General features: G+C 46.1%; 1 protein-coding gene across 1 annotated transcript; it reads right to left on the minus strand.

Moving 5' to 3' along the window:
- Nucleotides 1-1458: 1458 nt before the first annotated feature.
- Nucleotides 1459-14419, minus strand: cskl (c-src tyrosine kinase-like). The gene is made up of 13 exons (XM_088370269.1): nucleotides 14158-14419; nucleotides 7177-7260; nucleotides 6986-7099; nucleotides 6797-6909; nucleotides 5425-5644; nucleotides 3762-3855; nucleotides 3625-3690; nucleotides 3452-3551; nucleotides 3279-3369; nucleotides 3119-3192; nucleotides 2834-3029; nucleotides 2687-2773; nucleotides 1459-2518 (listed from the first exon to the last, which is right to left on the minus strand). The coding sequence occupies exons 2-13, from the start codon at nucleotides 7189-7191 to the stop codon at nucleotides 2336-2338; spliced, it is 1353 nt and encodes a 450-aa protein (XP_088226395.1). The 5' UTR covers nucleotides 7192-7260; nucleotides 14158-14419; the 3' UTR covers nucleotides 1459-2335.
- Between the last annotated feature and the right edge of the window lie 1722 nt (nucleotides 14420-16141).

Below are 16141 nucleotides of genomic sequence, written 5' to 3' on the forward strand. Positions count from 1 at the left end.
CGTCACGGCACGGAGCACGTGTGCAACAGCGTATACATATAGTAAACAATTACAATTAAATGTTATTCACACATTCTTAAAAGTCATGAACAAACAGAATTTCAATAGCAATTCCTTATTTAATTACTTACTTAATTTATTAAACTAATGAGATGGTCTTGTTATTGTTTGCTAGCATATGTTAGCTTCAAATGGCTTTTTTTAAATTAGAATTTATAGCTCAAATTGAACTCGTGACCCATAACAATTGCAGATTAAAATTTACTTGCATGTTTTGGCTTTCCGTACCTGATGTGGCACCGAAAGGTGTAAAATCCAAGTCCAAAAAATAGAAACCCTGCCTGTCTGGCTTTAGCCACAGCTGCTTATAAACATTGACGTATACAGTAAGCAGGTATGAAATTACTATTTATTTTTAAACTCAGCCAAAAAGAAAGTTTCAATTTGTAACATGACATTTGGTATAACGATTACTATAACGACACATAAAGTCTCAAGAATCAACACAAAGACAGAAAGTCAGCCATTTTGGGTAATGATCGCCATTTTAGGGTCATTTGGCTATTTCCACAAGTTCAGACAACCGCAGATAAATGGCTTTTTCAAGAGTTATGAGATTTTGTTTGTTTCTATATGGAGATCATCCATACAAAACAGATGGGTGACAACAGTGCGGCACAAAATTCTAATTGTTCGGGTTCACCAGCACGGCTATGAGCAACACAGCACTGAAGTTTTTTTTAGGTTCTAAAAGCGTTCAAATAAAATTCCAGGCTGTTTCGTGACGGCGTCAACCTGCTCTCTTCAATCAACATTCGTCTCCCGGGGGTTCCTTAGAGCAGCTCAACAAATCCTTCTGTGTGGGAGGAAGTCAACCTGCGTCGTTGCAAATCCGGGACAAAAAAAATGTAATTAATGCAGAGTGATCCGGGCCTCACAGGCCGATGAGTCACATGACTTGCCTAAACCTCGTGCAAAGCCTAACTGGGAAACACAGCCCGCAGCATCCAAGCAGACCCCCCCGACTCATCTTGATTCTGTCACATCATTGAGTTAGGTTCGGTTTTGGTCACGCTACGGATTTAAGACAAAAATAAATAAAAACTTGTAATCAGAATAATCACGCGTGGTGGTGTGTAACTCCTGTCAGAAGCTCAGGTGGACATCTTATTAAAACCTGATTAGCACACATCCTGCTCATCAGGATTACTTCAACATATCTTTAAAAGATGAGGAGTGTTCACGAGAGTTTGGACCAGAGATCATTAGCAGTACACACATATGACCAAATTTGGACATTTACCTTCTTATGCAACTAAGCAGAGGCTAAATTATTGAATGACTGTAACGATTATCCTGATTATCATGCGGTGTGGAGTGTGATTTGGTCTACAAGTGAAGTGCTGTGAACACTTTTTGTCTTGATAGGTTTCCATCCCAAATGAAAAATATTGTCACTTTCACATGTCTACTCAGATGGAATGATTTATTCATGATAGCATAATAAAACAATGAACATTGAAAGCACTGACAGTTGAACCGAAGGCCTCTCGCACACTCACGCTAACTCTCACACACACGCTCGCACACATCATGCACCACCGTCCCCCAACTGCCCCCGTCCGCCTTTATTTTTTTTAAATTCTGTCCCAGTCAGTCTTTTTTTTTTAATCCTTTAAATATATTTGATATAAAAAAAAAACAAGCCCACGTATGATGAACCGTTCAGAGGCTGCTCCAAGTCCTCGTCCCGTCTGCTCCTCCATTTCCGCCACTCATGGCTCCTGGACCCCCAAAAAAATGCTTCGAAATGCAGAGGGAAGAAAAAAAAAAACGGGATAAAAGAGATACGGCACTAGAAAACTGGTTTGATAACCTCCCTGAAAAAAAGGGCAATTTCAAATAAAAGACAGTGGTGGCGTTTTTGTGGAGCTCTGGAGGACTGGAGGCACTTTGGCACAGAGCGAAGGCCCCACACCTGACACCACGGCCAGCAGAGGGAGGAGGGCGAGCGACTGAGGCGGCAGTGGGACATGCAAGGTGGGATTGGGGGGGGTGAGCGAGCACCTGACAAAGGTGGAGGGAAAAGGCCAGCCTCCCCTCCACTTAATGCCGTGTTCAACAGAGGTGGAGAGGAAGAGGAGGAGCAAGAAGAAAGAAAAGAGCGGCCAATTGGGCAAAAGCTTTACAACACCAACAGGAAGTGGGTCCTTTAAGGGAAGCTGGCGGGTATCCAGGGGTGGAGGGGGGGGGAGAAAAGTTCGCTGTGGTCCCTTGGTTTTTAATCCCCCCTTCCTAAACTCCCCACCCCTATCGTCATCACCCACCCGCCGCTTCACAGGTAGAGCTCCTTGGCTCGGATATGCTGCAGCTTCTCCCTCAGCATGCGGAAGGACGGCCGCACCGTCGCGTCCAGGGTCCAGCACTGCTTCATCAGGTCGTACACCACCGGCGGGCAGCCATCGGGGGCGTCCATCTTGTAGCCCTTCTCCACGCGGGGCACCACCTCTTTCAGCGGCTGCCAGACAAGAGAGGCCATTTGCAAAAAGTGAACAATGCTGCCACCTGCAGGCCAAGGCCTCACAGTCCAGGAGCACAATTGTAAAACTCTTAAATTGAATTTCAGTGTAATTGAAATTGTTTGATTCTACCAAATTTGATTCTGACGCTGCATTCGGGGACTCACAATTCGAGGGTAAGGCACACGGCCGAAGGAGTAGATCTCCCAGAGGAGGATTCCATAACTCCAGACATCTGACTTGGTGGAAAACCTCTGCGGGGGGGACAAAAGTGAGTCAGTTGCCCTCTCTGAGTGTCTGAAAATAATTCCCACCTTCTCCCTCAGAGCTTCAGGTGAGGTCCACTTGACAGGGAGCTTGGCGGTGTCCTGTATGGAGGAGGCCTCCTTAGTCAGGCCAAAATCGCTGACCTTAGCGATGTTGTCGTCCGACACCAGCACGTTGCGGGCCGCCAGGTCTCGGTGGACAAAGTTGTTGGCTTCCAGGTACTCCATCGCCTCGCACACATCGCTGTAAAGGAGGAATTTTTTTTTTTTCTTTTCACTAAGGAAATGAAACTTGCAATATGGAAGTGCAAAGCTACACAGAAGATATCTCACAGTGAGAACTTGAGTAAGCAGTCACCGCCGAGCACAGTCCGTCCTCGGGAGCGCAGGTAGTCCACCAGGCTGCCCTGTTGCGCAACGGAGGAAACGACACCTTTGATTTATTATAAAAAAAAAAATCATGAACAGAAATCGCTATTAGAGTTTGACCGACCTTGGCCATGTACTCTGTGACGATGTAGAGCGTTCCCCTCTCCTCCACGATGACGCCCAGCAGCTGCACCAGGTTGTTGTGTCTCAGTTGCCTTTGCAGACATAAAAAAAAAAAAAAAAACATCAGATTTATGCAGAATCGAATGTATCTGAGGAACCGGAGATGTGACTCACGTCATGACTGAGGCCTCGGCGATGAAAGCCTGCGCCGTGGCGTCGTTTTTGATACACTTCACCGCCACTTTGTTCCCTCTGTAGTCGCCCACCATGACATCTGACAAGACAGGAGGAGAACCCGGGCTAGAAACTCCAAGTTGACATCCTTAACTCTAAGATGGGGGATTCACCTCCAAACTCTCCCTTGCCGATGGTCTGCAGGAGTTTCAGCTCCTTCCTGTTCAGGGCCCAGCCACCTGGAAGAATGAGAAAAATGAAATAAAATAAAAATAGGCAATGATGGATCAATTAATCCAAATGTCCTTACTCCTGGAGAACTCATCCTGCGCCGCCACAGTGCCCTCCATCAATTTTGGCTTGATGAGGCTGGTGCACAGGCCGTCGGCATCTTTGGTGTAGTGCTGGGAACAGAATTGAAGAGCTTTTAAACGTGCGTGTATATCCCGTCAGTTTTGGGGACACCCTTAAAAACAAACTTCTAAAGTGTGTCAGATGTTTCTGAGGTCTTCCCTGGTGAAGAGAACCTGAAAATCGCATCGTTAAAGAGCTTTGACTTTCATCTTGTGCTTTCTTTGAACGCATTTCCTTTTGTCTGCTACAACAAACACTTCTCTGAATGTCAGTTCTGTCATTTTTTTTTTCTCAAGTGTTCGGGGAAAACTTCGCCTCCCTTTGCTGTCACTGAGCAAAAAAAAGAAATTCCCCAAGAGTCACAAGGATGACTTACCAAACATATGCAAATGTGATATTTATTTTTTTTAGTGTTAATGTTCAGATCCTGGCTATAATCTAACCTACTGCATTTTAACTGGCTGCACAATTTTGAAGTGGACGACGTTTAACTCTGAAGATGCAATCCTATTGGCCGGTGATGACATCATGGCCAAAGCTGCATGAACTCCACTGCAGAGCATCAGCGTTGCATGTGTGACGCGACAAGGGATGTGGATGAGAAGGCGCCACGCGTGGGAGGCGGACATACTCATTTCGGGAAACGGCGATTACGAAGTCGCGCATGGGAGTCAATGACAAATTCCAAAACTGCAGCATGACCAATTGGCCGAGTGGCTGCGTTGGCGATTACAACCACCAGGTGGTGCCGTTGTAGCGAAGGAAATTCCCACGTGGCTGAGCGCTGCGAACAATGCATTACGCAACACTAACATGAAGATGAAAGATCATTTAAGAGGAAAGTGTGATTAAAGCGAGCGGCGTGTGTGACATCACAGCGGGGCCCCGCCTCCTTTTATCAGTCTTTCGCAAAGGAGGCCTGCCGCGACAAGCCGACGGGACGGCCGAGCCGGAAAATACACACGCTAAGAATGCGAGGAATCCTCGGCGAGTGAGGAGGGAAGACGCAGTGGGAAATGCAGGCGGGGAGAAGCTATACATAGACGAGAGAAAAAAAAAAAAAAAGAGAGGAAGGCGGCATAACAGAGTGGCGAGGTTTACACAAGGACGGCGGAGATCCAGCCCAGAGGAACGATAATGATACGGAAAGAAAAAGGGAAAGGCTAAGATGGGGAACAACTAAAAGTCGGACACAAAAAAAAACATTTTGGCCAGGATTAGGATTAAAAACTAATTGAAGGAAAATTGCCTTTATTGTTATGTAATCTGAGGGCAAGAATTTGGACTTTACCTTGAAGGTACATTTCCATTGCCAGCCCAATTAAAATCGCGCCATAGTTTGAGCTCTTGAGCTTCTCGTTATCTGACGGGATGAAAGTCTATCCGCCCGCCAGCCTTGCAGATAACAGCTCAGGCGGATTTTTTTTGAAGAAAGCAAGATGTTTAGTCAAACCCCACTGGGAACTCCCGGTGTCTTTTTCAGTTAGGTGCCCGAGGTTATGGAACGGCGCTAATAAATAGCGGCACAATTTGAATATATTCATTCGTCATGCTAAATAAAGTAAGCTAGGTCGTATGTGGAAATCGAAAAAACGATTCGCCGTGTTTTTACGGCTCACCTCCACCAGCTGCATGAGGTTGTCGAAAAATTCCTCCTCGTCGATGGAGAGCTTTCCGTTGTGGTAGATGATGCGGTAGTGCTCCACCTTGCCGTCGCAGCTGACGCACAGCGTGTAGTCGCCCGGGTAGTTGGTGCTCTCGCGTACCAGAAATAGGCCCGTCTCGGGAGGGTAGAGCAGCCGCTCGGCTTGCTCGCGGGTGATCTTCCCGTGGAACCAACTGAGGGAAAAAAAAAAAACCCCACCAGATTAAGTGCTGGAAGAATATTCCTCATTGTTGACATCTTTTATTGTTCTTCTGAAATTAGCATGTTTTGAGATCTCTTCTGCAGATGCCTTGGTTACCACGGCGACGGGGATGAAGAGTGATGCGAGTGTTCCTACTGGCCCAAGAGAGTGTGAAGGAACCAAAACACACTCCCAACCACAAATTATGTAAATGAGAGCGATCAATGCTAATCTGTGCTAATGCTAAAAGTCTGCTTTGCTTTTGGCTTAGACTTGCTGGTGATAGTGGGACGAGCTAGCTAGATAGCCAGATAGCTAGATGGATGGATGCATAACGGCGCAAATTGATTTAGCCTGTTTCTCGTGGCTGCTGGTATCCATCCCTCCTTGTCGTTGGCCTCCGCCCGCAGACAGCGTGAGGCTTTGTGGCGAGGCAGATTAATGCGTTTCTATTTGATGAGATCAGCGCAAGCTGCCTCTCCAGTGAACGGCGGAGGGTCTACAGACCCCAGACATAATTATTTGAATTTCTTCTTCCCAACATGCCTAAAAAAAAAGTTCTGATTGCAATACAAAATCCAGCAATCATTCATAAGCCACTCAACAAGCTGCTTAACTATTTCAGTAAATCTGAAGTGAGCAACAGGAAGTTTGTTTCCCGTGTCGTCAGTCGGTAATGTTGGTTATGTAACAACCCCATTGGAGCGCCGGATGACCCAATGACCCAAAAGCCGAGCGTTGTGATGCTCATAACGGGGTTCAAAGGGGTGGTCCGGTTGGAGTGCTGCACTTTTAGCTGATCGTTTTATGGATGGAATCAAAAGACCGTTATTTGGGTCAATTTCTTCTTTATGGCTCATTTGCATGTTGCTCTTGTCTCATGTTCCCCCTTTTAGAAATGTTTCTCTCTCTTCCTGTCCCAGCCACCCTCCCCCCTCCCCCTCCAGGCTTTGCAACTAGTTACAGTGAGAACGCCGCAAAAAAGTCCGAGAAGCCCCATGAGTAGTGAAGGAGAAGAAAAAAAAAGGCAACTCCCGTCAAGACCAGAAAAAAGCAGGAATTGATTTTAACTGGTGGAGGCATGAATTTAATATTTGCCTTTCTTTTCCATAATTTTCGAGGAGCTTTTTGTCCACCAACTTACGGCATGAGACTGAGCTTCCCTCCTGATTTGACTCCTTCTCTCTTCTGGACATAGTTTGCTGGAATGGTTCCCTCTCTGCCCACGATGTTCCTCGCTTTGTACCAATTAGGATCCTGAAGAGGGAAAAAAAAATATCTTCAGCCGACCGTAATGAGCGTTGTGGTGAGAGATAGCGAGGGGTCCGCTTACCCTGGTGACTCCGATGATGGTCAACACATCTCCTTTGCAGAAGGGCAGGTCCTGTTCGTTGGCCGTCTGGAAGTTGTACTTGGCGACGCATTCGGTGCCCGTCGACCACGGCGCCTGCGGTGCAAAAAAAACCCAAAATGGCGTCAGTACCGACCAACCGACCAAACTCATTTTATGTTAGTGCCGCTTACGTGAATCCCAGACATGATGAGAGGAAGTGGGCAGCAGGTGTCCTCGGGCAGGTAGCGCTCACTGTTTACTTGGTACCATCAGAGCTGTGACGTGAATAAAACCAAACGTTAGATCAAAATGAATGAATTAATGAATTAATCATTTACAAACATATTCACCCCGAATGACTTGCTTTCAACCAAAATGGCCTCTTCAATTTCTCGAACATTTCACCTTAAAAAGTCTGACCACCCGCCCCCGCGCTGTAGAGCATCGCACTTTTTTTTACGAGCAGTCAGGCGAACAGGAAGTTGCCAGTCAAGCGAGAAGGAGGAAGTCGTAGAGTCATATTTTCCATCGCTCTGCATGGGGAGGGGCCGACCGACGACAGCATCCGTCGAAAAGGAAAACGATATTTTTTGAAGACTCGCTCGTAAGGCTCGGTGAGCATGACACATTCCCTGGAGAGTCGACGACGGCGCTGCGGCCACCGCATCCTGTGTTGACACGGGAACTGGCCCGCTTGCGGTCAATGGCAGATACAGCAACAGCTGCGTATTAGCCCCGGACCGCCAAAGAGAGCTATTCTTAACTGCCGCCGCTCTGAGGAACGCCTTGAGCACATCAAGCAACACGCCGCCTAAACATCACGACCAAATTAGTCAAGTGCTGCTCTTTTCTTGGACCCATTGTTCAAATCACATGGGCCTCACACACAGGCATGAAAATCCGATTCATGTCCTCAACAATACTTGCCATTTCGAATTTGTGTCGTACAAAAGGTCACGGAGCAAAAAAAAAAAAAAAAAACTCCGATTGTCAACACAGGGACACGTGGAGGTCACGGAGAGAGATGCTTCGCTATTAAGATGTTCTTTCATTATGAAAGAATGAGTCATCTTGTGGCCCATCTCTTAACGTCGTCTGACACACCAATGTGGGTGTTATGCAACTTTAGTGCAGTCCCCGGATAAATGTGGTTTTAAAAAAAAATTAAAAAATGTACGCTAGCAGAACGCAGCAGCCAGAGGGTTCATGGAAAACTAATGGGGGGGGGGATACTAAACAGCGTTTCTAAAAAAATGAACCCTTAAAAGACGACAACTTAGGCGTTTGATCATACGCAAGCGTAAACATTTGAATTAATTTGTATCAGGCTTTACTACTCGGACTATTGCGCAAGGCGGACATGAATGACGATCACTTCCTCCTTTGCGTCTAAATTTGTCTCCGCTCATTGTGACGTTGTCATGGCGATGAGTGATGCAACGGCGCTCTTTATTGAAGGAGCACTTCCCGAAGCGCGGCCGAGGTATAAGCCCGCCAGGGACGGACGGACGGACGGACGGAACGGCGTGCGCTAAATCATCCTCTTGCGCTCAAACTAACTAGACCACTGTGGATTGACGATGCCTTCGTGTTCCTGCGGCTGCGTTGTCATTTATACTGCACGCTTGACGGTGATGTACTGCTGTACCTGCATTGCACCGCCCATCCCCAAGCTTTCAGCCGAGGATGAACATTTGGCCACAGGAGCAAAAAAAAAAAAAAAGTTCTCAACGCTACATATAGAGCACCAGGTTAGCAAATACCTCAGGTCAAAGGTTAATCACCAGTAAATCCAGACTGAAAACACAATGGCATGTTTACACCCCACAACCAAAGAATCACAGCGCCAAGTTTTTCTTTTAGCCGATTGCTGCTCTGTCAGCTTTTTACCGTTGGTGTAAATAAAAGCGTAAACAGAGGAATCACCAGAAAGGGCCCGAGGCCTAACCGAAAAAGTTATTGTCAGCGTCTCAAACCAGAGTGACAAAACCGCAGGCATCTGAAGCGGACGTTATTTATATCGTGCTTCTTCCACCGTGAGTAGACGACCAACGGACAGGAAACAGAACATCAACGAAATACAGGGAAACAGATTTCGCACAAATATCGTGCTTTTTTTAAACTTGTTGTTTGGCCCAGATACTAAGAAAAAAAAAAAAAAGTCACACGGTGTCCTGAGAGAAATCGAATTGATCAAGACTCCAGTTGCGCAACAGCCCCAACAAGGACACCATTATGTACATTGCCAGTCAACAACATTCCTGATCAATCATGTGTTGGGGAAAAGTCACGTTAACGTTAATATACTGCCCTATGATGTCGAAGGGTGGCTAATAATTTGGATATTCAAACCTCCCGAGTGAAATGAGGTAGTGGAAATAGGTGCCCCCGAGAGAGATGACAGAGATGTAAATAATGGCGAGATGTGGCTTTGTAGGATGGAACATAAACAAATTATTTGCTGTTTGCGTTGAATAGCAAGGTTTCATTTGTACGGAAAGTCAAAACGGAGAAATGAGAGAAAAAACACTCTGAAGAAACAGGAAGACGCTCACTTCCTTTCTGTTACGTTGTTTACTGTCTTCAGGTCTACGCTGAGGATTGTGGTCCTTGGCGGTATTGCAGGTGGTCCGCAAAATTGGAAATAAAATTAATTTATAATTTAGACTTGATTTACTTTGCAGCTAATTTTCTGAATCGTTTCCCCATCCAATAATAATATATAATAATAATAATCCAATAATAATAATAAATCATATTCCGCCAAAGCAGTGGTCCCCGAGTTGCTTCTTGGTTATAATGGTGGTCCCTTGGGGTGGTGGAGAAGCAGACAGGTGGGCTGACAGACAGACAGGCGTGACGTCACGGAGCGACGGGCCGCTCGGACTCGCCGCTGGCGTCGGACAACAAAAGCAGGCAGCCAGGAAGTGGAAGAAAGAAAGGAAGAGGGGAAGGGGCGGGCGAGCAGGGGGGAAGGGAAAGGGCCCGCGACGGCTGGGCCGCAGAGGGGGAGGAAGGGTGAGTGATGCTGGGCGATGGCGATTGCTTATTGTTTGAGCTTCGGAGTCTCAGTGCGGACAGACACAAACACACACACACACACTCGACAGCTCCGGCTATTTATATCTTCTCGTCGGGGTAGAGGCCGCCTGGACTCGCTTCTAGCGGCGCATACATTATGGAAATGTTAAATTCAATGAAAGACTCTGTTTGCTCTGAAAAAACATTTTTTTTTGGAGGGGGGCTGGAACGGATTACTATCATCCCCATTCATTCCAATGGAGACAAATGATTTGAATTACGAGAAAGGAACAATTTCAAGTCGTATTTCAACACACAGCTGTATAAATGGAACGGATGATCGGCAATTAACAACGAATTTGTGCACTAGCGCCACCTGTACCCCGACACATGCCAATATGTCGTGTCCACTGCCGGGCATCTCGAATATTCTACTCTGGCGACCATGTCAAAAGGACATTGGGTAGTATCTTGGAGGTGACGGGGAATGTGTGTGTGTGTGTGTGTGTGTGTGTGTGTGTGTGTGTGCCGCCTCATCTCCTTTGCTAGCAACACATGACAAGTCTTCCATTGAGGCCGCGGGGAAGAGGAGGGAGGCAAAGCGCATGCACGCAGAGACACAAAGAACATCATTAGCAGCAGACACAGCCGGGTGCGGGCACAATATGTCAGCTCCAAATCTCGTTTAATAAAGAGACGCATTCAGCACCAATGACACCATGGAGAAACACCCACGTCGTGATGAGAAGGAGGAGGCACGTTGGCAAAAATGAGTCGAAAGAGAAGGACACCCGAGTCAGACTTGGAATGATCACAAGACAACTTTAATTCATATGCAGATGTTGACGCTATCTGCGGTTTCGATTCCCAATGATTGACACGATTCTAAAAAAACATCTTCGGTGTTGGATTAAAATCGGACTCAATCCACGCATGTCTTAACACACATGGGAACTGTTAAAACTGCCGGGAAGTGTTCGTAGACCGCTCGTTAAAAAGGGAAAAATGGAGATGGTCGGCTGGCATCTGCGTATTATCGTCGGATTGGATGCCAGCTCTGAATAATGGAACTTGCGTCGCGTTATGCCAGGACTCTAAATTATTCATTTTCTGTGCGCAGGCAAGCATCAGCGCTCAGCGTGGGGCACTCGCCACTCGGAGGTTCACACACACACACAACGCAACCACACATCCTTGCTCACGTACATTTCGAAAACAGGAAGTGAACGACCGCGGGGGCATATTCGCTTACATCCAGGAAGTGAATATATTCCACCGTTCAACATGTCAAGCGGAGGTCTTTGTGGTTTGGGGCGGGACTAATTAATGCTGCTAACAAATAAAAATATCCACGCTCCTTAAATGTGCAATAGATGAAAGAGGGAAAAAGTTCGACAATGGTGGAACCCCCTCGAGAGGAAGATAATGAGGCTGGCACTTTCTTTTTACGGGCTACGTTTAGAAAATGTAACCTAATTATCCGGGAGACGACTGCTTAAAACATCCACTCGCTTTATGATAAGTCATTATTTTTTACGACTCGTGATTGTGGTAGCAATCCAAATGATCGGATCGTGTGAAACGATTCCCAGTCGGTGTTTTCCGGGGTGCCCGGTGGGCTCTGCTCAACATGTTGGTCGGTCAGCTCGGGAGAAGAATCCCTCGCAGGCTTCAAGTGGGGGGGTGGGGGTGACCAGACGCTGGCACAGATGGAGAGTTTGCACCCAAGATGGCGTCCACAATGCCACCATTCTACGAGGCCGTTAGCGATGAGGGTCTTGTGAAGAGGGCTCAACAGAGAGCGTGAAGGAACTGAATCGGCGAGCTGATTCACTTTTATTCCCATTTCGGTTTGGAGTAGCGTCATCTAATCAAGCCACGGACAAGTCTCCGGTTACATCGTCTTTGAAGATTCTCCCCCGAAAGCCATGTGGGAGCAGAGCCCAGTCTGGCTTAGGTGCTCAGCAGGGGGGTAATGGATCCTCGGCGGGCCCGTTTGAAGCCCAGCCGAAGTCCGCTGACCTCAACATAAAGAACGAGTTCACGCTGCCTCCCGCGTCTGCTTCTGATGCCTTTAATCACCAGCAGAGCAGGGATTCATCATCTGCTGCGGGTTGCAATGCCAGCGCAGCACTGAGGAGCACCAGGACATCTCAGATGGTCAAAACCCATATCACTGCATCGTTTATTTATGGCCCTTTAATTAGGTATGGCAGTTGCTCTCAACTGGAGTGGGTTGATATCTCATTCCTGACTAAGAAAAAAAAAACTTCATGACGTTAGCAAGCCAGACAAAGATGTGAGTGGATAAACATGACTGGCCTCCAAAAAAGTCCTGACCTCAACGCGATAGAACAATTCTGGGGTGAATTCAAGTGGGCATGACTGGGAAGCCAGCGCCTGGCATTCTGGTCCATTATGAGAAGGTATGTGTGTATCAGCTGCTGAATAGCTCCAACAAATTGACAGCCAACGAGACTACCTCGTGATTTCGCGTGACGGCGGAACTGTTTCGCTTTTGTTTGCATTTTTTTGTCTAACTCCGATATAAAACTGGAGCTTGAAAACATCTAGACACGGCATATCTATGACATCGCCAACTATTAGTCCAGCGGTTTTTGTTATCCGTCCGCCAATCTCCGATCCCGTTTTGCACGCCTGCTGCCGTTCTTAAACTGACCGGGCAAGGCGAGCGTTGATGGACAGCGAGTGGATGCGCCTTATTTGCGAGAAGCCTCCACTTGGCATGCCAATGAGATCGGCGCGGCGCAGCGGAGTCGGAAACAAAGCTCGACTCCAAGCTGCCAAACAAACATTAATAAAGATGACCTCGCAGGCTTACACATTTCTCCTTCAGATGCCTTCTGGCGAGGCTTTTTGAACGCCGCGCGTCAATCACGTTGGAAGCAGAGCGAAGAATTCAAGTGTAAGACTTGACAGATGGAACAAACAAAATGTCTCGACAAATGTGACGACCCGGCTAAAGTGATGCTGCCTCACATACTGTAATTCTGGTCCGAAGAAACTGTGGGTCAGTCTTTTTATAATCCAAGTGCCATCTGATTAGGATCATCCATTTGCGCACCAAATAAAGATGTAAACCACTTTGTTGGCTGCTAAGACGAGCATGAGTCTTATGTGCATGTAATGTTGATTTTTTTTAAAACACACCGTGTGACTCAAGAGTGAATAAAAAAAACATTGAGCTGAGCAAGCACATTGGCCCCTCCTCGCTTATGGTTGGAGCTAAGAAGGCTCCTGAAGCCCTTGGTGGTCGTGCCCTGGCTTGCAAAGGTATGTGCGTATCATGACTTGAAAGAGCGGGCAGGCCAGGAAGCGACTGGAAAAAAAAAAAGGCCCAAAATGTCTGCAGTCGAGTTCTTGAAACATTCAACAGAATGTAATCAATACAGGAGATGGCCTGTTAGGGATAAAACTAATAATCAGATAATTTGTACATGTTTTAATAGGGAAGTGTTTCTTTGGAGCGATGAAACAAGATGGGTAAGATGCCCTCATGATCCCTTGAATGCAAAAACACAAGGCTGCGGGTTTAAAAATAAACAGCGGCTGTGTGTATAATTGTATGTACTGTAACAGTCAATTATTGCATTACGCACAATGTCTCCCGCAAAAAAAAAAAAAAAATGCATCCGCTAGTTTCTACCCATAATATGATGATCTATTCCAATAAATGCAACAAATAGCCTGTCAAACGCACCTTAGTGCTTGACCACAAAAAGCTTTCCGCAAGAGAAGCGTCCGATAATGGAATCAGGGGCGCATCTTTGGTGGTTCAAAACTAGCGGTGGGCGTTGTTAGCAGATGCCAACGCAAGAATAGCTTCGTTGAAATGTTTTATTTTCAGAAAATGATGACAGAAAGACAGAAAAAGAGAGAGGGCGTGTGTCTGTGTGCGTGTCTCCGCTAATGCAATTATATTTTGTGGTGAGCTAGCGGCTAACGGTAACGTGTTTGGCGCTGGTTGCGCTTTAGCAATGAGTCTAATAATAATAATAAAAAAACATTTCATTACGATCTTTATACAAACAATGGTTCTCTCGTCCCGTTAAGCGCCGAGTGAAATTAACCACAACGAGAGGAAAACAGTAACCCGCAGAGACAGAGAGGCTAAAAAAAGGCTAACTCACCCCGAGAAAAAGCGTCGACCAAGCGGGCTGCGACAAACTAGCGACGGTGGTCCATGGGGGTGACTGCGGCGGGGAGCATCCAGGATCGGCTGCTGCGGCTTGAATTGTCGACAATCCCAAAAACGCTGCGTGGACTTGACGTTACTTTGCGCCCTGTCGATCATGTGTGTTTATTTGTATATATGAGTGTGTATGTGTGGCAAGGCAACAAGAGAGAGGGGCCTTCTGCTTCCCGAGAGGAAATGGTCTCCGCGCATGCGCAGCCGAGCGATTAGCAGCTGGCTGAGCTTCATGGTCGGCGAGCACAACCCAGCGGCCAAAATGGCGGCCAACACAACAGGCGATAATCAACCGATGGTCGACTTGTTACTAATACCAACTTTGTAAGTGATTCTCTTTTCTCTATCGAAAATAAGCCTCATTTGCAGGGATACGGGTCATTCCAGAAATGAAAAACTTTTCACAAGCCCACAGTCGACAAAATATGAACATAACCTTTTTCCATTCAAAGCAAAAACTTTACAAGTCAAATTTAAATATGACTTATAAAGTTTTTGCAACAAATAAGGTTGCAGGCCGTGTTAAAAGTTTTTTTTAAGGATGCTGAAGACCACAAATGGACCCAGGGACGTATGTTCTCGTTTTTTAATGCATCAATCAAGGTGGTAAACTTTTAATTAAAGAGGTTTAACATAAATATGACATTTGAGAATTACAGTAATTTCATATACAGTGCAGCAATTTTCAGGGACTCAAAAACATTTGCAATCAATGACAATGCTTTATCCACTAGAGGGCAGCATTTTTCTATGTTGGTGGTTGTTCTTGCATGAGCACGTTCTACCAAGTCTGCAGCATTTGTGATTTTATTCCACTAAGACACTTTTTTTGTCAGTATTTGTTGATGTAATCTACCTGTGACAATGTTCACTTAATTGACACAGGATGATCACATAGAATTTTTGATGTTACACTTGGGAAGTAACCTAACGTCACCTGATAAACGATCAATCAATCACGACATGATTCAAGTGAACCAATTCAGATGTGGCCAAGTTCATATGAGCGTATCCAAATTAAAGAAGAGCCACCCTCGTTTTCAAAGATGCTGATAAAAATTCCAGATACACTTCCCTGCCACGACAACACGTAACTTAGATTTAAGATGTCATATCACACCTTGCAGAGGAAATAACCCAGAAACCTAAGCTCTAAGATAAGAAACAGGTAGACACCCACACAGCTTCTCAGGTCCATACTTGTAAGACAAGGAACCGATTCTCAGTGGAAAAACTCCCCCATCCTCCTCATGAGGTAATTTCTTCCCATCCTAGAGGATATGTTCTATCTGTTCGACAAAAGGCAAGATCAGTAGCCCCAACAAAACAAACACATGGCAGGCCCACCTGAGACACCCACTCCCACGTGGGAATGACCTCTTCCCAAGGCACCCCCAATTACCCACACCCCGGATGCTTTTTCAGTCAAAACATGCATACGCTAGGTTAGCATGCTACCAAAACAAAAAAAGACAAGCCAATGAACATCTGCCAAAGGCGAGACTTTGAGGAAACCAAGTTAAAGCTCAGTCTTTGAAAAGGCAAAACCAAGACTTTGACACTTTGAAAATTACCATTTATTATTCAAACAATATAGAATATATCATCAGATCATATCATCACACTTCCTGTGGCATTTTTGTGAGTTGGAGTACCATAAGATCTTAGGAATGCAAAAAGCTTCAATAAATGTGGGAAAAACTTGCTTTAACCGAGTCAAAACAGGAATTTGTGGAGTCAAGACCAAGTTAAGACTTTGAGGCGCTTAGACAAAATGAAGGGTCCAGTGTATCGTCAAGCTAATTCACCTTGTATGCACTCAGGAAAATTGATGGAACGGTCATTGTTGCCTTCCAAGTGTCCGTGCAAGTTTGTGGAGCTTGAGCTGTCACGCAATGGGGAGAATTCCGAGAACGGCGGCAACC

The sequence above is a fragment of the Syngnathus floridae genome, chromosome 3 (assembly GCF_059516105.1).
Source record: "Syngnathus floridae isolate MCC-2025c chromosome 3, RoL_Sflo_1.0, whole genome shotgun sequence".
Lineage (NCBI taxonomy): Eukaryota > Metazoa > Chordata > Actinopteri > Syngnathiformes > Syngnathidae > Syngnathus > Syngnathus floridae.

Bases quoted from the DNA above. Each gene is read 5' to 3' on its own strand.
- cskl (XM_088370269.1), bottom strand. The intron at 3,552-3,624 runs GTGAATCCCCCA...CTGTCTTGTCAG, and splicing joins CGGCAAGGGAGAGTTTGGAG to ATGTCATGGTGGGCGACTAC. The intron at 3,370-3,451 runs GTGAGTCACATC...ATGTCTGCAAAG, and splicing joins GCCGAGGCCTCAGTCATGAC to GCAACTGAGACACAACAACC.